Below are 25,000 nucleotides of genomic sequence, written 5' to 3'. Positions count from 1 at the left end.
CCGCTTGGAGTCAAACACCCTTTAACCACAAGACTTTCCTTACCCCTCCTACATCTCTTCAGGGGGTGCCACGGAAACTATATATAACGACTTGCACTGGGCGTGCGTTCATTTGAATCAGAGCGGTCCATATGCAGAAATCAAAGGAAAGACACACTTAGGTTCTGAGCGAGCTCCTCCAGTTAAACAGCCGGTCCACCTTTCTTGCTCCTAACCCCCCTTGGTCACTTCTCAGGCTGAACAAGGCAAACGCTGCGCGCTAGCTAACATTAGCCGTAGTGGGCTCCGCGGGAGACAGACCTGGGCCAAGCGGAGTCATTAGTTTCTCCCTGGGAAGTGGGCGGGAGACCTGTTGAACGCATAGAGAGAGAGAGAGAGATGGGGGGCAAGATAAGCAGAGAGAGAGAGAGAGGGTGAAGGGAGTAAAGGGGTAGTTGAGAGAGAGGAAGCGGGAGAGAGAAAGCAAGGGAGAGAGAGCAGAGCAAGAAAGACAGAGATTGATGGAGAGAGTGACGGGGGACAGGATGAGAGGAAGGTTGGAGAGAGAGAGAGAGAGAGAGAGAGATGGATAGACAGAGACAACGAGACCGATGGAGAAAGAGAGACGTGGTGTAAATGGCAATCACTGAGCTGTCAGTCGCCATCAGCATTCAGACGACCGAAGGGACAGGAAGATGTTGGCCCTGTCGAAACTTCCACAAATAACAAAACAGCATCGCTCACAATATTCAGAAATATCCATTTTGTGTGTGGGTGAGTGGTGAACTGCACAGGATGAACATTGGTGGATCGTAGTCAATATGTTCTCGACAAGAACCTTGTCTATTCCAAGCGAAGCTGTACTTCTGTCTCCGTCTGAGATGGCGTTTTATTCCCCTGTTTCTGCATGACAAGTGCTCTGTCTGAGTTTCTTTCTCTCGTTTGTTTTAGTTGATGTAGTGGGATCGGAATATCGCAATAAAAAGCTTTTTAACGTCAAGGAAAACCCCCAAACGTCTTATTTGTTGAAGTGTGTAAACATTAAAAAGAAAATGAAAAACAAACAAAAAACACATTATTTTGTGTTATTATTCCAGCAACGGATTAAATTGCACATTACAATACGCGAGACGTCGCTCCCAGACCACAGCCCCGGCAGCTGTTGATTCTGACGGAACGACAACCTTTCAAAAACACAATTAAAAAGTAAACCTGGCATAGTTCTCTGCGGCCGCAGAGGACCCGGTCTCTCCGTCTATCCGTGTCTAGCTCTCTCTGTCTGTCTCTCACTCCTTCTCTCATTGTGCGTGTTATGTAATTCATCGCCATCTGCCGAGGCACTGAATGTAAATCAGAATGCACAGTGACTTGCTCACATTTGGCTGTGTCTAATTAGGTGAAATGGAAAGCGCGCGACTGGAACTGTCCGGGGCGATGGCGTCCGTAATAGTTGAGTGTCACCCGGTGAGTTATTAACTTAGCGGATAAGGGCACTTAGAATCTGTCACAAGCTCCTGAGAATGATTAGCTAGTGACATGTGATTAACTTCATTAGGGTTTCGCTCTTAGCCTCCACTCTCTTGTCTCGTGGTGAACTCGTCCGGGCGGTGCTGGACTCTGATGGGGACGTGCTTCAGGGAATTGCACTGTGGTTTCTAGAGGTTAACTAGCACCAACTCCCTAGCCCCTATTTTGGTCGCAAGGCAGTCATCAAAGTTCCTTATACATTTTTAGACACAGGTCTTAAAGACGTTGTTAGGGATAGAATCAAACTTGCAATGATGGAGGGGGTGGACATTAGGGGATTGAACCCAGACCCTTCACCCTACCAGCAAAAAGACTATCCCAGCCCCGACTGCAGTATCCTGGACCTTTGTGAGCTGTCTTTGAAGCTCCGTGCGTAATCCTGCTAGCCCCGTATCAAAGGGGCCCAGAACTTTCTCCTGAGCTCTTACCTTTAAGCCTTGCCCATCTTTCCTTCGCTCTGACTCCGGAAAGGTCTGGAGGTGTTCCGGCATTTTACTCTCAAATTAAAAAAGTACAGTTAAGTTGAATTCCACTGCTGCTCTATTCTATACCCTATGCTTAAGTTCAGAGGCTGTATATGCAAGTATCTCTCTCTCTCTCAATTGAATACAGAAATCACAATAACCTTCGGACATTTGTGAGAACAAAGGGGAAGTCCAAAGCGGGGGAAATTCAAGAGAGTTATTTTAACGGTAGGGCCAAAGGCCGTGTTTTTGTTTACGGTATCAGCTTGGAGAAGCACGGCCATCTTGGGTTACATCCTTCACCCTTGTTGTGCTCCCAATCTCACATCAGGAGGAAAACATAATTTGTTTAACGAAGGGTTCAACGCTGTACGCATCTCCTTACGATGCCCGCCCTCTCTCACCTGCTCTTAATCTCTGCCTCTCTGGCGTTCTGGTGTCTCTCTCCGTCAATAGGAGAGCAGTCTCGATGAGGCACACACCGCCAGCCAGGCTTAAGGAGAGAAGAGAGGAGCCGGCTGGTTATATTAGCACACAATGGAGGAGCGGCGAGAGTTAGGGCGATCTGTCCGCACCTCGGCAGGAACAAGTGCGAGTTTCCCTTCAGCGTTGGCTGTTGTATTGACAAGGCCCGCTGTGTCCGGACAGAATCCCCCCTACCCCTACCCCGAGCCCGTCCGCTCCCTCCTACCGCCCCCCCCCCCCCCCCCCCCCACCGTCTTCACTTTGCTTTATTTCCACAGTACATCCGCTCGTCTCCGAACTCAGAGAACCACCACCATGCCGTCTCCCCTGCACTCAAACGAGAGCTAGTCCCGACAGATTGTCAATCTGCAGTGATACGATCAAACAGTCTTGCCTTTTTTCTTTCTTTCTACTTTTTTTGTCTATTTTTTTACTGTGTGCTGTGCACCAGCGTGAATCAGTCCCCCATTTCGGTGTAATCCATAATTCAGGTCCTTGGTAGCAGTTTGTTTTGAGGCTGTCTTTATTGTTTTTTCTAATCATCCCCCACCCCCAACCCCTGACTTTTATCCAGAGATGATATTGCTGTTGCATCACAGATCTTAGCAGCGGTTGTAGACACTTTCACACTAGGGGAAGGTTCATTCTTGTGCTGGCTTCACTTTTGACCCCCAGGGCATGTCTGTCAGAGCAACACTTCCATTGGCAGCTGGGAAAAGTTCATCCTCTCACAGAAAGGCAACCTTCATTCAGTGGGACGTGTCTCTCATTCATTCGCTCCCCTCATCATTTGATATTCGTAAGGGGGGATGAATAGAGCCAGCACGTGTTTGCTAAGGGTGTATGAAGAGGGTTAGGCTCTCATTCATCTGTTGCCCTTTTCCCTTGAATGTGAGATCGACAGTGCAGTGACTTCAGCTGGTGCAAGGCTGTTCAGAAGAAATGCCAGCCAAGAAATACAGAACAGTGCTACTGACAGTGAGTGTGGGACTGCATGTCCCTAAACTAAAAACGGAATAAACATTTGCCCTCACACAGATTGTTTCCAATTATACCTTTCCCCCGTTATAAGTGACATTGTACATTGGTGTTTTATTAGAAACCATTCCCTTGACTGAATTGGGGCTTGCAACAATGTGCAATCGTTGGGTGAATCTAGCACAGGTGGGAGCAAATAAGTTTAATACGTTAGAAAAAAGGGAAAAGACGTCAAACCGTTTTTATTTTGATATTCTTTTCGCCGTCCTGTACTCTCAGTGACACCCAAATTTCCCGCCTGGGATTAATAAAGTACATCTTATCTTATCCAAGTATAACATAACCTGAAGTTCACAGGCGGGATTCCCAGAGGTACGTTCAGATATCTTCAACCTCACTCTTCATTTAGTGCTTTCAAGGTCTTCTACCTGAGCGGGTGCCAGAATCGCACCTGCTAACTCACCTTGCTAGCTCCCTGAGCGACGGAAGATAAGACGCAACCATCCCTCTCATATGCCTAATTATCGGGGACAGGATGGTGTTGTGGTGTGGCTGTTCAACTCCTACACCAAAGGTTCTGAGTTCGATCTCCCCGTGTCTGCCGCCTAAAATGTAGGCGCCCTTGAGCAAGATGCTTTAACCCTCGACCTTAACACCATGTATCTCGATTGACGTTTAGAACATGAAGGAGTCTGCAAACTGACTTTGAATGAATTATTTCAATCCGACGTCCCCTATATGCACAACCTCGTCCTTTACACCCCAGCTAAAAATAACCTCCTCCATTATGACCCTAGTACAACGGCTCTCTCTCTCTCGGACGAAACGACCCCCAGAATGACCAGAATTGCCCCTATGTAGCGCTTGGTTGGGTAAGAAGGGTAAAAACTGGGCAGCCCCAAAAATAAATAACAAAATCATCGCCATTTGCAAACCTCCCTCATAACTCATCATGGCCAGAATGTCGACCGGCTTCTGCCTCCGGACACATGGCGCCTCCCGACGCTGCCTTGGGGGGCTGGGGGATTAGGGGTGGACAGTGGGGTAGGGGGCACGGGGACGGTCAAAGCTGTGACTCATTACATCTGAGTAACTGTCTTGTCTTCCTCCCTGAGTGACTGCAGAATGGGATCTGGTCCGCTGCCGTCCGACGCTGGAATATTTGTATCTGTCAAGACGTCATATTTCCCGGAGAGTGTCGGTGTGCGTCGGAGCTGAGTGACAGGATATTGGAACACATCGACTGTTGGGAGCGAACGAGCGGGGAAAAAAAATAAAGCTGTCATTTGTTTTTGTTTTTTTTCCAAGCAAAAGAGATTAGTCTGAGGATTAGAAGTCTCTCTCTCTCTCTCTCTCTCTCTCTCTCTCTCTCTCTCTCTCTCTCTCTCTCTCTCTCTCTCTCTCTCTCTCTCTCTCGCTCTCTCGTCACGTCGTACTTGTCTCCGCCTCTCCACAGAGGTAGGGTACTTTGGTGAAGTTCTTTGGTTGGCAGAGCAAACGTCAGGATAGATAACGCCACGGCGAGGGGTGTCAAGCGTAGACGCAAAGTTGTGCGCTTGAAACGTAGCTTCCTTTTTGAGTGGGGCAGATAACACACGTGCATTAATGAGTCATCTCCGTGAAAGAACAGAGCCTCCTGAAATAAATGTTTTAGTCTTTGTACGTTTAGCGCATGCTTTCATCCGAAGCGATTTACAGTGATTTCAGAAACGTGGCATCACTTCATTAACATTTTTTTAAACAACGACAATGTTTCATCATAGATCAGGTGGTGGTTAAGGCCTCTTACTCCAGAAGGCTTGCCGGTACACTGCAGGGTTAAAACCAGAAACCCTTTGTTTGGCAATCAACGCCACTTGACTCGGTTCAAGTCAGAAAACTGTAAGCCTAAACGTTTGAGTCACCCTTGAAAAGAGCAACCAGATGTAGCATCTTCACCTAGCAATCCCATAATTCACAGCGTTCCATCTCATAATAACCTTTGGATGAATCATTTTTAGGTGCCTTGCTATAAAAAGAAGAGATGAGTCAACATTAGGGACCTGGGATTGTGCCTTTGTGACTAAGAACGCGTAGAATAGCAATTGCTGTGTTGGAGGATTTGTAAATATGGGATGGGAATATTTAGGAGGGAGAATCTCAAAATCCTCAAGTCAATGTTTTGATCATCTTTTGAAGTACTGTGAAAACACACTGCCTATTGTCGAATGCACCAGGGGGCCGTCAATCATTCATCTATTATGTCATCTTAACATCTGTCGTTTACACGTTGGTGTGTTGGGTTAATTATGTTTCACTTTCTGAATAACATTCAAACCTCATTCAAATCTTTAACTTCAGTTTAGGTAGTTTGTTTTGTGGGTTGATTTTGTGCATCATTCTTATTTCCTTTTTACTGTTGAGTCTGTACCTCTTTCCTAGCATCCTATATTCCTGCATGCCGCCTACTTCACTACCTTTCTACCAACCTGCATACCCATGTGCCCTCTTTTGCCTACCTCCCTACTCTCTATAGCAGTACATAGCCACCCACCTACCTCCTGAAATACTCTTCCCTAACCAACTACTTGTACCCAGAGTGCATCTCCCCTGCTACAGAATTTACTCACTTACCTGGGACATATTTGAGTAAATACTTAATGTGTTAATACAGGAACAGGAACTCTCTCTCTCTCTCTCTCTCTCTCTCTCTCTCTCTCTCTCTACCTCTACCTCTACCTCTACCTCTACCTCTCTACCTCTCTCTCTCTCTACCTCTCTCTCTACCTCTCTCCCTCTACCTCTACCTCTCTCTCTCTCTCTCTCTCTCTCTCTCTCTCTCTCTCTCTCTACCTCTACCTCTCTCTCTCTCTCTCTCTCTCTCTCTCTCTCTCTCTCTCTCTCTCTCTCTCTCTCTCTCTCTCTCTCTACCTCTACCTCTCTCCCTCTACCTCTCTCTCTCTCTCTCTCTCTCTCTCTCTCTCTCTCTCTCTCTCTCTCTCTCTCTCTCTCTCTCTCTCTCTCTACCTCTCTCTCTACCTCTCTCTCTACCTCTCTCTCTCTCTCTACCTCTCTCTCTCTCTCTACCTCTCTCTCTCTCTCTCTCTCTACCTCTCTCTCTCTCTCTCTCTCTACCTCTCTCTCTCTCTCTCTACCTCTCTCTCTACCTCTCTCTCTCTCTCTCTCTCTCTCTCTCTACCTCTCTCTCTCTCTGGTGGTTTTGGGTCATGTAAGGTTCTTCAACACCCTGGCAGAGCGCACAGTGCCGCAATACAGCCTTCACAACACATTTCTTTTAACTGAATCACTCGCTTTCCTGTGCCCTTCGGGAGGGCGCGCACACCATCACACACACACCAACACGCATATGCACACACACACACACACACACACACACTCATTCACCGTCCTCTCTTCTACTGGCCTCAAAGCACATATTTATTCCTTGCTGACAGCGATACCTCTCCTACTTTTATTTGTGTTATAATTTTCTTTTCTTCATCGCCCACCACCTTTAGACGACTGTCGCCGAGCGAGGTGGTATTAGACAAGGGTTGGGATGAACCTCGTCTAATAGAACATCTGGTGTCATTATGGGATGTGTCTTCTACCGCAGGACCTCAGCCAGCTGTGGAAGGAGAGAGGAGGAGTGAGAAATCATAAAACAGGGAAGGAGAGATGGCCGTGTTCTCTGCGGCAATATGCTAATGGTGCTTTGATATATGCATGCAGGTACTAAAACAAACCATCTTGGAACGGCTTTGTATCCATCCGTGTTCTTTTAATCCCATTTCCCTTCTTCACGCATTCCTGCATGCGGTTAGCTTAGCAAATTGAATGCTAGTGTTCACAAAGACGCCGACATGCAAATTCAAACCTCAGCACAAAGATGTTCCTTGCTCTCGGTAAACCGACGATTCATATTCAGATATGCGTCTCCATCTCTATGGAAACAACTTTTTTTTTTTTTAAATTGCATTAAGTTTCGTTTACAATATTAACCGCCGAAATCTGGGAACCCAGCTGATTATAGTGTGAACATAAGCTCCTCAGCACTGTGAATACGGTCTGAGCTGTCACGAAGCATTGTATCTGCAGTGTAAAAGTATAATCTGATGTGTGAACTCAGATGCTGTGTAATACCTCAGATGGTTTCTTGACGTACATTTATGACGTCATATTTCAATCCTTTCGTGAGACATAACTTGGACTGCATTCTCTTCTTCAGCCATAAACTAATTACAGTTTGCTCAATGAAATTACTGCTAAGCAGATGAAGATGGTTCCATCCAAAGTGACTTACAGTGGCTTTTATTTTCGTTTGTGCAGCAGACTTTGTGCAGATGTAGTGTCCTCATGTAGCTGCAGGCGGGAGGTTAACAAATAAGGATGCCAAGGGTATGACCGTTGACATTGGGGTTCAAACCCAGAATCTTTTGGCAGGTAGTCAAACCCCATCATCGCAACTCGAACCCTCCTGACAACACTATCGTTGTTACACCGCCCACAAGAATGAACTTGCATTGTAAGACAGTGTTGAATTATCATTATTCCTTCCAGCATTCATCTTCAAATTAAGCCCGGCGACGTGAAGTTCATCTTCTCTCAGCACATTGTTGTTGTTTGCCGTCTAATGGAAACCACGGCCTATGTGGAGTTATTATCCTGATCGTTTCGCCGAAATGGGCCGATAACAATAAATAAAACCACACAATGAGTTACAGCGGGGGTGGTTTGTTGCGTACTTATGGAGGATGAATTAGAAATCCAGCGGAATCACTCCCCACAAAAGTCCCCGACCTTCTTAATGCGACTTTGACTTTTCTTCCTCTTCCTTGTTGTTCTGTTTTTTTCGTCTCCCAATGACACGTCAGTCGACAAAGCGGCGACGGAAAAAAAAAACGAAACAACAACATTATTCTGCGGTCGTGACCGAAATTAAATACACAACCCCTTCACATATCTATCACGGGGAGAGGAAAAAAAAAAACTCAAAGCGAGCGCATGGCAAATTAGAATTTGATCCAGAGGGATCCTCACCCCTTGGCACCACCACCACCACCACGCTTGGGAGACGGAGATGGGGGGGGGGGGAGACTCCCCCCCCCCCCCCCCCCCGCCTATCCTTTGGTCCATGTTTACTACAGATCCAGCCCCCGGTAGACTAATAGCTTTCCCCGGGTCCGGCGGGTGGTAGAGTGAACCGGGCGGGGGGGGCGGGTCGTCTGGCCCATATGCTCTCTGCTTATTGAAGGTGATGTGTAAGAACATTGTCAGCCCCCGCCGTGTCCCGTTATCAGCGGCAGACACACGGGTCAGGGCCCCCTCCGCCGCCGACACATGCTAATGAACTTCATCGCATTAAATTATGCATCGCATCGAGTGTCGCTGCGTGAGTTTGCAGGAATTATGGGAAACGTCGCTTTGCATTATGGCAGACGGGCAAATGAGGAACGACCTCGCGGGAGGTGAACCGTTTGACCCGTGTCCCGCTGAACCCCCTGATTGGGATTTTTTTTTGTCCGGGGGGGGGGGGGGAGGGTGAACTTTGTCGGAATCCGTTTCCGACTTTTTTTGAGAAGACATCGGTGACAAGAGAGGGTAACGGGATCGGGCTGGCGGCTTAATTTTGTCCGATTAATCTCCTTCGCCGAAACGGATGCTGTGCGTCGACGGAATTAATCAGACAATGATGTGGAGGGGAGCCGCGGTTATGAAATTAGAGTCATGCCATCTTCCATTGTTAGGAGACATATAAGAGCATTAGGAGGGAGAGAGGAAGATAAAGAGAGGGAGTGATGAAGAGAGACAGGGGCAGAGTGACAGAGAGAGAGTCAGAGAAAGAGAGAGAGAGGTGGAGTGTGAGTGAAGAGTAAGAGGTAGAGCAAGAGAGAATTGGCTCTCGAGTGAGAGAGAAATGAAGTGTCTGAGGCGAGAGGGGTAGACTGAGACCAGGAGAGAGTGAAGGAGCGAGCCTGAGAGAGATTCAACGGCTTCAAAAGTGTTGAAACCATTATCCTAATTCTTAATTTAGAAAAATACACATCTCTCGTATTTCTGACATGATTCTTTAGCTTGCGGGAGCCACGGTTGATGAAGATCAGATACAGGGCGTGATCCACAACAATGCAATGATGGGATGCTCAATTAGCTGCATTACGTTAACGGAACAAATCTGGTTCGGTCTCTAATGAGTGAATATTTAATTGGGAAAACACGACTGATAGACCTGAAATAATGTCATTTGTCTCCCACTTTTCATATTAAGCTAAATAATGTAGCAATGTTATATCCATCTAGCTTGGCTTTGGGTGTTTTTTAAGCTGCATAATATATTTTCTTCCTTAGATCTGACCAACTGACACTGACGCTCGATAGATCCAACCACGTACAGAACTTTGTCTTGATAAAACCTCTTGCATGTAGCATTAGTTTGTTGTGTTAATTGTCGACCTGTACTATTATGCAATCGTTATAGACACTATTTACACAAACATAATTGTCCATTGAAATAAATAAAGAACTTTGAATTGAATATATATATATATATATATATATATATATATATATATATATATACAGGGCCGTCGGACTGCGGGGACAAAGGGGACAGTTGTGGGGGGGCCCAAGGCAGAGGGGGGGCCCATGACCAAAAAAAATGTATATATATTTTTTTTTTTTACCTCCCCCCCCCCCCCCCCCCCCCCCCCGTCAACAATCGCTCCGGAACCCCCCCCCCCCCCCCGTCAACAATCGGTACGGACCCCCCCCCCCCCCCCGTCAACAACCTGGCGCAAGGGGGGCCCATCAGTACCTATAGTATAGGGGCCCAGGATTTGGTGCTACGGCCCTGTATATATATATATATATATATATATAGACACACAGGGTTCAAATGGTTTCACACTGAGACCTGTACTTACACGTTCGCTTGAATCGTGTTTTATCAGAACATCCTAGAGAGAGAGAGAGAGAGAGAGAGAGAGAGAGAGAGAGAGAGAGAGAGAGAGAGAGAGAGAGAGAGAGAGAGATTAATGAATCGTTGACCTGACAGGAAACGACATGCATGCTAAACTCCATTTGGAGGCATTCCCTCTGTGTTTGAACTGAACAGAGGCATATGTCAAATACAACGACACGAACCCAACGCACAGAGGCTGTAAAGGAATATTCAACGGGCTCTTTTTTATGCCGTGCAAGCAGCCTGTCCTGGATTACAGTTAGCTAATCTCTCCGTGATACTTTTCCCTTCTTCCTCTCTCCCCCAACTCTTTCTTGAAACCCACGCTTGTCGACACAACGTGACGGGCTGTGTTGGGAGAGCTGTCTGCGACGGCATCTGCTTGTCCTTTCACAACGTGCTCCTCTTTGGAGCGATGATGATGATGATGATGATGAGGAAGCGGTGGGAAAGGGGGGGGGGGGGGGGGGGGGGGGGGGCGAGGTTCGAAAACCTGACCACAACATCAGCCCCTTTCTCAGTGCCTCTTCAAGCTACAAGACTGAGGCTGCATCCGAATACCTAGTACATACTATTTCTGTCTAGTGTCTACTACTTGACCATACTACACTTGACTGTGTAGTACGGTCTACAGACATGCGTAGAAGGCCTCCGAACGCCGCCGAAACACCACCGGATGTTTGGAGATGACGTATCTCCCCCCAGATGGCGGCAAAATGTACCTGTTTTCCGTCTTGTTATCGTTGCTATTAAATAAAAAAATGTCGCTTTCTACGCGAATGGCTCTTGAAATGGATATCTCTGCTAGAAGGCGTCGTCGTCGGTCATCTCGTAGAGCGACTTACCGGCAGGTTATGTTGTATATATGTGGACATTTGGTAAGTCATTTTTTTGGAATAATAATAATACATTTACAGTTATTTGTTACTCTGTGAAAAAGACGATTGAAGTTCATTTTTCCTTTTGTATTGAACACACACACACACACACACACAAATAAAAAGCCGCTGTTGGTGGTGTCGGGTCAGCCATCTCTTCTTCGTTTGTTACCAGACTCCGGTTGCATTGTGGGATAGCGTAGTGTGGTCCGTGGTTCACTTTGGCGGTAGTATGCATTCGGAAACGACTTCCGTACTACAGAATGCATACTGAGTATTCGGACGCGCTAGATTTTTCGCATACTACAAAATGCATACTATATAGTATGCAAGTACGAGTATTCGGATGCAGCCTGAGTGTGTGTGGATGGTGGCTTGGCTAAGCAGCCTCACCTGGCCTGGAGTCAGGCTGATTGGACTCTGGTGCTGGGTGAGGCTGCACACCTGTGGTGCGTTGAGCAATCAGTGTGCACAGGTTGAACCAGCCATCTCAGTTGAACCAGCCACACACTCACGGATCATTATCTGGAAACCGTACAATAAACCGACCTTCAACCCCAACACCCGGCCTGTCTCCTCGTCTGGAGGAGCCCGGTTACAGTTACCGAGGCGGCGAGTGGCGTTGACACGTTGGATAAACTCATTGTAAAGAATTATTTCTGGCACCAGAATGTAAGGCGTGCGATTATGCCGGCACAAATGCAGCAGAAAAAAAAAATAAGAAGCGAAGAAATAAACCATCCGCATTAACTTTGAGAGATTCGGGACGAGCGTAACGCAACACAGTGTCTATATTGAGTTAGAAATGTTTTAACGTTTTTCCTCTTCCTTCGATCCTTCACAGGTGATGATATCGATCCAACGCTGAGCGGGAACCCAGACGGACCCACCCACCCTCAGGGCTGCCACAGCTCCTCGCCCTGGACCCTACCTGACCCCCGACCCCGACCCTTGACCCCTGGCGACACCCCTTCCCCTCTCTCTCTCCGTGGATCCTGCTTCCGGAGGGGACCGTCGGACGCTCAGCGTGGCTTTGGCCCCTCCCCCGCGTCCCGACGGACCTCGTCTCGGGGACCCCCTGACCTCTGACCCCCGCCCGGACCGCCAATGCTGACGCGGGACCGCCTGCTGCTGTTCCTGTGGTTCCTCCTCTTCCGGTTCCTCCGGGGGTCGCTGTGCTCCCCCCGCCCTCCGCCCGCGCCCCCCCAGCTCCTGCTGCTGTCCCGGCCGGGCCGGCTCCTCTCGCACCCCAGGGGGGCGCCGACGGGGGGGGCGGGGCCCCAGCCCCCGCCCGCTGCGGGCCCCCGCCACGCCGGGTCCCCGGGGGTCCAGAGGGTGAAGCGGGGCTGGGTGTGGAACCAGTTCTTCGTGCTGGAGGAGTACATGGGGTCCGACCCGCAGTACGTGGGCAAGGTAAGCGCCGGCCCGTCCTCGACCTCTGCTGTGTCATCCATCCCCCTCCTCAATCCACCCTCTACCCCCTATTCGTCAACCAACCCCCCCCCCCCCCGCCCATCCCCATCCCACCTGCGGTTCTTTATGGCACACGACGCGGTCGTAAATCGAATAAGCAAGCAGCTCGGAGGGAAATGGAGCCGCTGGTAAATGGAGGGAGCGATGGGATGAAATAGGAGGAGAGGGAGGGACGGAGGGACGGAGGGAGGCGGAGCGACAGAGTGATGGTGATGTAGTGTCGGTGGCGTCGGTGGCGGCGGCGGGGAAGCACGTCCGCGGCGGCTCCGCTTCCTTCGTCATCATCGGCGGGCCGATTGTCTTTACGTTTTGGCCCCGTGGCAGCGGTCGCGCTTCTTTAATCTCATAATGGTCTTGTTTTTGCGGACGCTGCGATTCTTTTAAATGGCTGTTTGGGGGTTATTAACAGCCACGGCTTTGACCGGGTGAAGTGTGTAGTGTGTAGTGGGTGTGTGTGTGTGTGTGTGTGTGTGTGGGGGGGTGTGTGTGTATGTCTATGTGTGTCAGGGTGTGTGTGTGTGTACATATAGAATCGAAATCGATAGATATTGATAAATATGTACACTCGGGCGTCTGGACATCCGACGGCTGACACACATGACATTGCAGTGGCAGGTGGAAATGGGAGATATGACGGGAATGAATTAAAATTACGGCCCTTGTAATCCTGTCAGAACATCACGGCTGGAGCAGGACGGTGCTGACAGCAATAAAGGAGGGAGAGACTCAATAGAGGTTATTGAATCTGAGATCGAAACGCCCTACTTCTGTCCCCCGTGCACTGATATTGCTTGCGCACACACACGTGTATACACACACACACACACACACACACGTGCACACATATTCACACACAGAAACACGGACACATACATGCACACACACTTGAACACCCACAGGCACAAAAATGCACACATACAGTACAAACACAAAAATGCACACAGACACGCACACATATACAACAGAAATACACCCACCCACGCGCACACACGCACATGCACACCACCCGTACGCACATGCACTTACACACATGCGAACACACACACAGACACGCACACACATACACGCACCTGCACACCCACACACACAAAAATGCACACATACACATACACTCAAAAATACAAATACACACACACACACACGCTGATGTGCGTGCACTCACACACATGAACACGCACACACAGACACGCACACACGCATTCCTCATGTATCTAGGCCTTGGCATTATTTGTTGAGACCATGAGGGTTTTTCTCCTCAGCCTCTTTCGTTGTGGTTTCCGGACTAAAAGTCTGCTGGGGCTTTGGAGTGTAATTTGGCAACTCTGGGGTTGCACGGGATAATGGTAAGACTGACTTATCTGGCCCAGCCCCGCCTCAATCAGCCCTGACCTGGGCCACTGCTTTAGCAGCCGCCAGGGATCAAATCTTGGGTGGGGGTGGCGGTGGCAGTTTGGGGGGGGGGGGGGGGGGTTGGTGGGTGGGGTGCCTGGGGTAAATCACTTAATCCTAAACTACAGCAACACTTGAGAATAATTGACTGATGCCACGCCATATGAAAAGGCCTTTGGAAGGAAATCAGTGGACCTTTGCTAAGACCATCTTAAAGGGAAGGGGGAGAAAGAGGGAAGATTTGTGGGGTAGAATAAATACATGCTGGTCCGTGTGTGAGATAAATACGAGAGTCGCGTTGACAAGAGGCGACGGGGTGGGACGTAGGAACCGAAAGACTCCGGTGTTTGCGGGGGGGTTGGTTTCACCGTCGCACGCGGTCGCTTTAGTATACATTTACATAACTTTGCAAATAATGACACCGTGTTAGAGGAAAGGGAAGCATAATATAGACAGCAGCTGCTATCTTTATCGGTTCGGGGTGTTGACGTACTTTTTGGCAAACCTTACTTTGCTCAATGTCCCCCCGAAAGGCGCACTCATCGATTCAAACAGCAAATTAACCTTGATGAACAAGCGTCTCCTGGTCATGAGCGTCCATCGGCAGGCTGGCTGAGCATTGAATATCAGTCACGCTCCAGCAGGTGCCAAGAATGCATACTGCGTCTTCTGAAATGGCATTAATTGCGATCCATTCTCCGGCCCCGAAATCTGGAGAGTCAGAGCAGTGCGGCGGCCAAAAGCGCCAGACCTCTGACCCCCGTTGTCCCCGGTCCGATTCTGCAGGCCTGCCTGATGTGAGACGCCCTCACGCCCCAACTGCCCCTAAATGACCTGAAGCTAAGATTCACCTAAAGACCCTTTGGAGGGAAAGTATCTGCTGAATGCCTGAGCAGCAGTGGTAGTAAATCCACTTCGATGCACGCTGTATCTCACGGGAATACAAGCTAACAAGGCTGTGCCCCTGTGCTAATAGTATTAATATTTCAATTGACGTGTTTCAATGTGAACTCATGGTCATGTTGTTTCATTTTTCGAATTATGTAACAATTTCTAGGCTGAAGAATGTAATAATGTATTAATCGAAAGCATATTACAGCGAATTGGTGAATTATCGATTACCATAATTCACTAATTGGTTGAGAGGTGTAGAATGAGAGGTCAGGGCATCTTGCTCGAGGACGCTTACAGGAACACTGTGGACATTGGGAATCAAACCCTGCACCTATCAGCTCAGGGTCACCCTTTCACTCTTACCAGTACACTATCATGCCCCTTTTCACTATGAGTCCCCTTCAAAGTGCCCTCGCTCAGAGTCGGCGTGAAGAAGCCACTGTGTTTGTCAGTTGGCTGCGTGATAATCACAAAGATTTATTATGATTGCAGTACTTTGAGATTCACTGAAGCCACTGCGGAGCCACCCTCACCCACAAGGCCTTCGGTGTCGTGCTTGAGTCCTCTGACTCACTGGGTAGTGTGTCTGGAAAGTCAGGACAGAATACAGACATTTTCACACACATACCCACACTCTCTCTTCCTCTCTCTCTCTCTCACTCACACACATACACACACAACTGGACTGAATAGATGGAAAATGTCGTCTTATTGGATCTTAACTGGTCCGACTCCACGGGTTGAAAGATCACAGAGCATGTACTGCCCACTGTCTGGAACAGAGAGAGAACGGACGAGAGAGGGGCGAGAGGGGATGACAGAAAGAGAGAGAGACATAAGGATAGAGTGGGTCAGACCAGAGAGAGAGAGAGAGAGAGAGAGAGAGAGAGAGAGAGAGAGAGAGAGAGAGAGAGAGAGAGAGAGAGAGAGAGAGAGAGAGAGAGAGAATAGAGTAAGAGAGATAGACAGAGCAGAGAGAGAGTGAGTAGGAGAGAGCGGAGAGAGATAATAGAGTGGGAGCCATAGAGAGAGAGACAGAGCAGGGTGAGGTAGAGAGAGACGTATAGAGTCTGAGAGATAGGGGGAGGGCAGAGAGAGAGGGGGGGAAGCGGCAAGAGTCTGAGAGAGCGAGAGTGAAGAAGCTTCATCACAACTGTCTTCAGGCAATATATCCGTTTTTTTCTTATTCTTCTTCAAGCAAAGGTCAATGCCCCGCGCTATACCGGCCGGGCTGTGGAGAATTAATGTACGGACATCAACATACGGCCATGGTGCAGCCTTCCTCACATACAGTAGGGTAGTCTGGGGGAAGCCGCGCTTGACTCCCAGCTAAAAAGGTTGCTGGTTCTGTGCCCTGAGTCGCCGCCCATCTGCAAGGCGTCCCCGGGCGAGATGCCGTAACTCCCTACCTGCTCGTTAATATAACAAGAGACTGAGTATCACCGTGTATACAGTAAAGGGTCATTAGTGGAGGGATCTGTACAACAAGGGAGATAAGGAGTAAGGAGAAAGTCTGTTAAAGCGAAAGCAGATCTTTTTCTTCTGCCTCTCCGGAGGGGATGACAGTGCACAAACACCCTGTCGCTGTGTCCAGCGTTGCCAGATTGGACCAGACTTCCCGCCCAATCTGGCAACACTAGCTGCATTTCCATCTAAAAGGTGATGTGAATCTTTAGAAGGTTCGCAAAAAAGTAATTTGAATAAGGTGCGTTTCCGTCAAGTGGTTGGAGCGGAATAGGGTGATGACATTACACGTTGATGTCGGGAGGGTTGCTATGGCCGGTCGTTATGCGGAAATCGGAAAGACTGTCAGTCCTGTGTGTTCAAAGTTCGCTACGTCACAGCTGTTTCGAAAAGTGTGTTTCCATCTCCCATTTTGCGAATTTACTCTCTTTCGCATTTCTCAAAAACCACCTCAAGCGAGCGGATAAACCTTTTTGCGAATTAGAGGATTGTTATGCGAATTTTGGTGTTTCCATCACCCTTTACTTATTCGATACTTCGAAGTTCGCATAAAATCAGGGGGATGGAAACGCACCTACTGTCTCCGTCCATTGTGAAAGCGTAGACACCAGCGTGTTCAACCTCCAGACCCACGATACTGCTGTCAAAAAAAGGGTATAAAGTGTATTTATATATATTTATTCATTTCAGCCAGCGACCACAGTACCTCTTGCTCCTGAGTCAGTGGAAAAAAATAAAGACAAAAGTGCAAAGGCGGCTTCAGTAAGGACCAAACAAATTACACATTTGGCAAGCGGAGGCGCCCGGGGAGTCCCTTTCTATAGACGCTCTTGCCGCGGCCGCCGCCATTATGTCCATAAATGACTTCTCATAGCCATCACAATTACATATTCTGTGGATTACAGAGAAATCAATCAATTCATTGAACCAGGAGGGGCAGAGAGAGAGAGAGAGAGAGAGAGAGAGAGAGAGAGAGAGAGAGAGAGAGAGAGAGAGAGAGAGAGAGAGAGAGAGAGAGAGAGAGAGAGAGAGAGAGAGAGAGAGAGAGAGAGAGAGAGAGAGAGAGAGGCTTGGAAGTAGACGCAGTCGCTTTCTTTAAGATGTGGGCCTTGATGTTTCGTACAGAAACACCTGATGTCATTCAGAGACACGGTCCAATACCCCCATTTTGTGTTTTCTTTACACTTTTGTGGTTAAGGTCGGGTCATTTGAATAAAAGTCAATCAATGTCTTTCCGGTGGAAATGGCTTGTCTTGTTTCCGAGACAACGCGTTTTTCGCCATCTCGCCATTGCTGAAAGGAAGTGGATGTCTTTTTTTATTTTATGGACTTGCACTACATTGTTTACCCTCAGTGGCTGCATTCGATTTACCACTGATGTGGGCCGGTGGAATTGAATCTTTCAATGAAAACCTGTGAGCCGCCCGTAAAAAACAACAACTTCTGACCACCAGTTATGCTTTTGGCATTCATCCCATCGGACATCCGTCGTCTGGGTTCAAAGGACGAGAGCTAGCCTGCGATAAAGAACTTCTAGTCATTTAATGGTAGTATTTTTTCTTATCTTAAGAATCTCGAGTACTGCTACTTCTATTACTTCTGTTACAACTATTCTACTACAAGTGTCCGTATTTGTTGTAAGAAGTGTTTGTGCTTATGAGAAAATGTGTGCATTTTTGTTATAGCACATATTTCTGCAAAGAAGACTGTTTCAGAAGAAAACTTCTTCAACAGTAATTGTACGACTTCAAATCTTGCGAACTTAATTTTCTCAACAAGGAAACATTTTTAACACTTTTAAGACGGGTGTCGGATTTTTAACTGACGATAGGAATATTTCTGAATGTGTGTTTCTGTGTGTGCGTGTGTGTATGGGGGGGGGGGGGGGGGGGGGGACAACGTGATAACATCCTCTTGATATTCATCGAGAAAGCGCAATTAAAAAAATGTAATCTATGCAGGGAAAACTGACAGTTTCTCGTTAGAACATGTTCAGGAATCGAAAAGGGAGAGGGGAGAATGGGGGGGGGGGGGGGGGGGGGGGGGCTGCGATAACTTACAGATGTATGAAGCCCGGGGATGCTAAATATGATAAACCGCCCGGGGTCCTCAATGCAGCGTCTGAAATGGGGGCCAACGACGTCGTCCATCTGTCGGGCTCCCACCTCATACCTTCCTCCGTATATTCAGCTCCTGGGACTGGGTAACGACAGACCTTCTCCTCTTTATTGCCAGAGCCCAGCCTCCAAATGGTTTGATAATGTCCCCAATCAGTATTACTTTCAGGGTCCAGTCAACTTTTTATCTTTCTCCCCCCCCCCCCTCCCCGTTTTCATTTATATAAGGGGACGGGGATGGCCCAGTGGGAACAGTCGCGGCTGTGTGTGGAGTCGCTGTGTCCAGTGTGTTTAATCAAGCGTGACATGAGGAAAAATAAAAAACAATCACGGCTAGCGCGGCGCGAGATCGATAACTCGATCATGTGATGGGCCTGACACGCCCGCCCCCTCCCTGCCTCGTCCGCCCCGAGCGTGACTCCAGATCTAATAATAAAATCACAATAGCTCTTGGTTTTAATTGGTTTGGCTTCTCCTCCGAACTGCAGCTCTGGACTCAAGTGAGTGAGTGCTGAATATGCTGGTTGAGGTCTAGTTGTCACAGTGTTCGACTCCCGGTCTGAGGGTTGTGGGTTCAAACCCCGAACTCTGCGACCTGTAGGCTTCCTTTAGGAGGACAGCGCCACGTTCAGGAAACCTCGCTTTGGATGAGGGTTGGCTCGATATAAAAATAGTGAATTGTACAAGTATGAATTATGGATGTTAAATAATAAAATGAGAGAGAAACGAGAAGTTAGAAATAAATTCAACTACGATTTACGAGATCAGACATGTCAAATGAGGGGTAGTAGGTGTGTGTGTGTGTGTGTGTGTGTGTGTGTGTGTGTGTGTGTGTGTGTGTGTGTGTGTGTGTGTGTGTGTGTGTGTGTGTGTGTGTGTGTGTGTGTGTGTGTGTGGCATTTGTGTGTGTAGAATCTGTAACAAAGCAAGAAAAAAGCGGAATTCGGCAGGGAGCAGTTCCGTCCCGTTACCGACGGCAACGCAGCTGATTAATACCCCCCCCCCCCCCCCCCCCCCCCACGAAGGCTGACCACCAGTCCTGTGTTGCTGCGCCTCTATCTGTCAATCTCTGCCTTCCTCTCCCACTGCTCTGCTTTCTCTGATCTCGTATTCCCTCCCCCAAACGCACGCACACGCACACGCACACACACACACACAAACAAAGACATGAGGCAGACCAATACATACAAATAAATAACTTGAAACACCAGAAAACCAATAAAGCACCAGGGTATACATACACAGTGATAGGTATGTACTCACACACGCACGGACACACACTTACACAGACAATCATACACACACATAGTCAAACATATACAGACACTGAATAATAATCAAACACACACACACAAAGAAACGCTGTCAAACTTACAAACACACACACACACACAAACATTGTCAAACAAATACACACACAACCACACACAAACGTCAAAGAGATATGCACCCAAACAATGAATAACAAACTCACTCACAGACACACACAGACAAATAAAAACGACACACACCGACACACACACTGTCAAAACAACCACACACAGACACACACACTGTCAGTGTAACCCACGCTGCAGAAACCAACATGATTACGGCAGTCTCACTGGTGGCCTCCTGGTTAAGGTTTCGCATCAGTCTGTATTATTTATTTCTCTCGCCGGATGCCTATTAACCCGGGCGAGGTGTGTCACAGCCCGGAGAGCACCCACCTGGCGCGCAACGCAGCGGCTGGCACCTCGAGGCGACGGGGCATCGCGCGGCACCCTATCGATCTGCAGCAATGATTTCCCTCCCCGCGGGGAAAAAACGTTGCGACAGGCGAACGCCCAACGCTGACGCCGGCAACACCGAGGAGACGAGGGAGGGGGAAAAGATGAGGGAAGGCAGAATAAGCTTATGGATCGAAGAGAAAAAGTTTTAAATATGAAAAATAACTCGCTGGCGTTCTGCTTCATGAGGTGACACGGCGTTGGTTGAGGAATCCCGGGACCACGCATCGCCAACGCCCGGAGTACCGGGGGAACCCGGGTCGGGAGGGGCCAGGCTGCGGTCGGTCGGTTGCCTTGGCGGCCCCCGCTGCCACTGGGAAGCGCTACGCAGCGTGTCGGAGAATGTGTGTGCATGTGGTTCCTGGTTTGCGGTTCGTCGAGGGTTTCTGCTGCAACAGAGGGAAAGCAGTGAGTGGAAGTGAAAGGCTATCGTATCGCAGTGGAGAAGGTTAGGGAGTAGTAGAGAGTTCAGTGATTTTGCTGATTTGTGTTGAGGTACCTGTCAGTGTGAGGTGTTTTTTTAACCAGGCTAACAGAGATGATAACACACGGCTAGGAGATGTATGTTTTGTTGTGCATATGTTTCAATTGGGCTCATGTCCACAGGCATACAATAAGGGGTTAGATAGGTAATGGTCATGGCCTTTGACTGAAACCTTAAAGGCACCGGGTTCAGTCTCAAGTGTCTGCAGGTTATGAACCTATTAGAGCAAGAGGCCTAACCCCTACCTGGTTCATGGTGGAAAGCATCTGAACCTTGCTGTACACACAGTAAGCTGCTTTGGATGAAATGGTACTCAACACCAGTAAATACACGTTAAATCTGGAATTCAACGTTTCCCAGACAGGAATTACCTAATTACCGTGTAGTCATACTTTAATTTGGTGTATCTTCTTGTTGACACTGTCTCAGTCGGCCTCCCCAATAAGAGCGCGGTGTAATCATTCGCCCTAGGTACAAGGACAAGAAACCAGAGCACTGTACACCCTGAGGTAAATAGAGATGCTCCTGTTACAGCCCTGACCAGGGCAGAGCTCCGGCGTGCTTCCTCTTTCCAGCGATATTGTATTTACATCACGAAAGACGAGCCGACCCCAAGCACTCCGCCTTGTCACTGATAATGTAATCGCCTCATTTTTTTCCCCCCTTCCTCTTCTTGCTCTAGTCTAGCACGGCGCACGTCTACGTTTTCGGAACCGTAGACGAAGCAGAGGAGGGGAGACAGGGGAGATGGATGGGTTGCGGTCGGGAAGACAGGGAAGCCGACAGGAAGTAGTCGAGTGTGGGTGTGGCAGGAATCGCACAGGGGTTGTCAAGACAGGCACCCGGGGAATGAGCGTTTTGGGAGTGTGCACAACAACAACCCACTCCTTCTGTCTCGGCGGTTTGTAAATCCGATCTGGCAAAACACAGAGAAACTCTTTACACGCTCGCATAGAGGGCGATAGATTTTGTCGCGAGGAGATACGCAAATGCGGTCGAATTGCGTGGACAACCGTGGCCAGACCCTAGCTATCTGTGGCGCGTTTCCTCGGTTGTGGAAGCACAGGTTTCATTTTTTTGTGGCACGCGTCCGAGCCACACATTCTCAGTGCTTCTCTACCACTATAACCATGACAACACCAACTATCAACCATTTAGTAATTTGACATTCATCCAAAGCGACTTTAGACAAGGGCACGGGGGATGTCAGACAGATATGGCCTGTTAAGCCTTTTCAGACTATACCTGTGATTAAGGGCTATAAAAAAATTAATTAAGCTAATTTTATTGAACTTTGAATGATATGTCATTCAGGTGCTTGTAGGGATGAGGCCTCTTGCTCAAGGGGTGATTTCTGACATTGGGCCCTATCTTGCATCCAGCGCAATTTACTTTCGACACTGACGTATGTATCATTGCTAGTTTGCGTGTTCTTTTCCATCCACCGCCACGCGTCGGTAATTTAGGGAACTATCTTGCGCCCCAAGGGGCGGTTCAGCGAAAGGAGGAGGTGAGTTCTGGCGCAAACGTTCCCTGGTGCTTTTTTGCAGTTTCAGAAACCAGTTCCGCCACCAACCAGGAAAATACCTGGTTTATACTAAGTGGCGCGTTGTTCAGATGCTATTTTAAGGGCGCATGCATATTGTTGCTTGTGCGGCTCGCGCATACACTTTGCTTTTCTCACCTACCTAGCCACACATTCTTGGTGAATTATTTGGGAAAGAACAGCTGATACAGCGGTAATAAGTTGTACTTTTAAATCAATGCATCTGCAAACACCATACAGCAAACACATATTTTCTCAACACAGACATCGTGTACAGCCCATACTTTTAGGATTGATCAGTATTTGATCGTGAGAAAACAATGTTTACCGCAAGTGAGGGTTAAAAAGAATAAATGAATGCGGGCGAGCGTGTGTGTATGTGTAAAATAATTAATGAATGCGGGCGCACTTGTTTTCATCCACTGTTTAAACACAGTCAAACTAACAGGTAACGCATAATATAGTCCATGGCAATGTATGTTAATGGAGGGACACATGCATATTAGGAACACAAGTCGATAACAATAATGCAAACAATAATGGTAAGACAAGATGTTTGTTAATGTATTGCGTAGATCATTAAATAGAACTACAGTTACAGCATATTATATTTGTGTTACATCATAAGTTTTCTTTGCCGAAATTTATTTGAGGACTCGGAAGAAAACACTATTCCATTTGTGAATTAGGCCATATTATTGGGCCATAAATTGAGCCACGAAGGTTTAAAATAAAATCAGTCTCATCGGAGACTGCAGACGCGCTGTCAAAATATCAACTCGTCAGATTCAAATGCGCTCATGGCTCTTAAAGGGGATGGGAGCTGGCACTCTCATTGGTTTGTTGCACGTTACGCCCAAACCACACCTACGGGTAATTAGGCTACTTCAGGGCAACCCTTTTGAGATTTGCGCCGGGGGCAAAAGTCATTTATCCGCCGGTAAAAAAGCAACGTCGCCATAGAACCGCCCACAAAGCTAATTGCGTTTGCCGCTTCTCACTTGCATTTCAGGCTGTTAAGATAGGGCCCAGTGTGTTAGGAACCAAGAGCCTCCTGGATGCCCGGGAACAGCCCCCCCCCGGCATGCCGCGGGAATGCCCCCACATTATGCAAGCATCATAATAACTAATCCCTGGATTTGCAAATCCAATTAGGCTGTTTTTCCATAGAGGTTGGTTTACACTCACCCGCTTAATCATGTGAATGAATCCATATGTCACTCTGCTGCGTATCCAATAAGCCTGACCCAGGTGGAAGTTGAACTACGGGCACCGGGGCGTGAAAATCCATGCAAAGCACATCGGGATCTCGTTCAGACACGCGCATCGCGCGTGTCAGAACGGGATCCCGATGTGCTTTGCATGGATTTTCCCCATTGTAGTCGGCGAGGAAAGCAACAAAGCCGGTGGTTTCCCGTCTGTGCGCGGGTAAAGGACCTCATCGGTCAGCTTGGGTTTTTCCGAACAGGTGGCTGAGATGGCCTTCAATTACGAGGGCTGCCTATAGCTGTTTGTTCCTAGCCTGCCGTGATGCAGCGGCCTCAGGCTGGCTGCATCACTGACACTCCCCCTAACCCCCCCCCCCCCCCCCCCCACACACACACACACCCCGGTCCAGCTGTTGGAGGTAAGGCGATGAGACAGGAAAGAGATCGCACAGTGAACAGAGAGGGGTGGCGATGGTGGTGTTGGTGGAGGGGTGGTAGAGGAGGAGGAGGGAGTCCATTTTAATCATTATCCCAGGTTTGATCCCTTGCAACAGCGCATCTGTCGCACGGATTGCCTGTGTTTTTACGGTGCAATTAGACAGTGATGAAGACCCATTGTGGGAATTAAAAATGCAAGGCACGTCCCGCGTTCTGGTTAAGACGAGTCGTGCGTGTAAAAATAAAAAATAAACACGGCACAACGAGGAGCATATGGCAAAGTGTGAGACTGTTGTTAGCACCTACTAAGTTTATCTGCACATCACACACCACTGATGAATGTCGATTGACTTAATCGGTCGATGTTAACAGGGTACTTTCTTGTTATCAACTGCTAGGAGGAGTCTGACTTTTTTCATGGGGAAAAAAGCTGCTATCTTGGTCTTTTCCCCTTTTCAATCGTTGCAATATATTCTGTTTTGAGAAAATTATTAAGCAGATGCTCTATGTGAAGCAACTACCATCATGAAGGAGAACATGAAGAGGGCTTGGACTCTTGCTCAAGGATCCGTCAGCAGAGATCTATAGAGCTGTAGAACTGCGGACATTGTGGTTGATCATGTTCCAGCAGGGAGTCCAGCTTCCCCGACGACTAGACCATCCTGCTACCACTACATCGTCTCTCTTGTATTTCTCTCTCGCCCTTCTTACATCTTGCTATTATTCAGAACTCTAAATGTTAGCTTAGCGCAGACACGGTGCATGCATGCCTTTAGGATCTACATAATGTATCCTCTAATGCCATCATTTGCATTCAGCCCACGCTCACTTAGTGTCGCCCGTACTTTGCTGAAAACTATTACTTGGAAACAAACGCCACAAGGCATGTCGGATTTCAACTATTGTTGTATTATTTATGTTGTTCCTTTTCATGGCTTAATTACGTTAGTGTTTTTTTTATTTCTGCTTCTAATTCAGCATTAAGGG

At 48.1% G+C, this 25,000-nt stretch overlaps 1 protein-coding gene across 1 annotated transcript in view; it reads left to right on the top strand.

The window, feature by feature from the left end:
* LOC115537459 (cadherin-12) overlaps positions 1 to 25,000 on the top strand; it is a gene marked incomplete in the record, with an annotated part of 113,537 nt that overhangs the window by 34,812 nt on the left and 53,725 nt on the right. The window contains 1 exon segment of the mRNA XM_030349411.1: positions 12,076 to 12,644. Coding sequence (XP_030205271.1) covers positions 12,339 to 12,644 — 306 coding nt within the window.

The sequence above is a fragment of the Gadus morhua genome, chromosome 23 (genome assembly GCF_902167405.1).
Source record: "Gadus morhua chromosome 23, gadMor3.0, whole genome shotgun sequence".
Classification (NCBI taxonomy): domain Eukaryota; kingdom Metazoa; phylum Chordata; class Actinopteri; order Gadiformes; family Gadidae; genus Gadus; species Gadus morhua.
The sequence above is the reverse complement of the archived record's forward strand: the minus strand, read 5'-3'. Positions and strand labels throughout refer to the sequence as shown.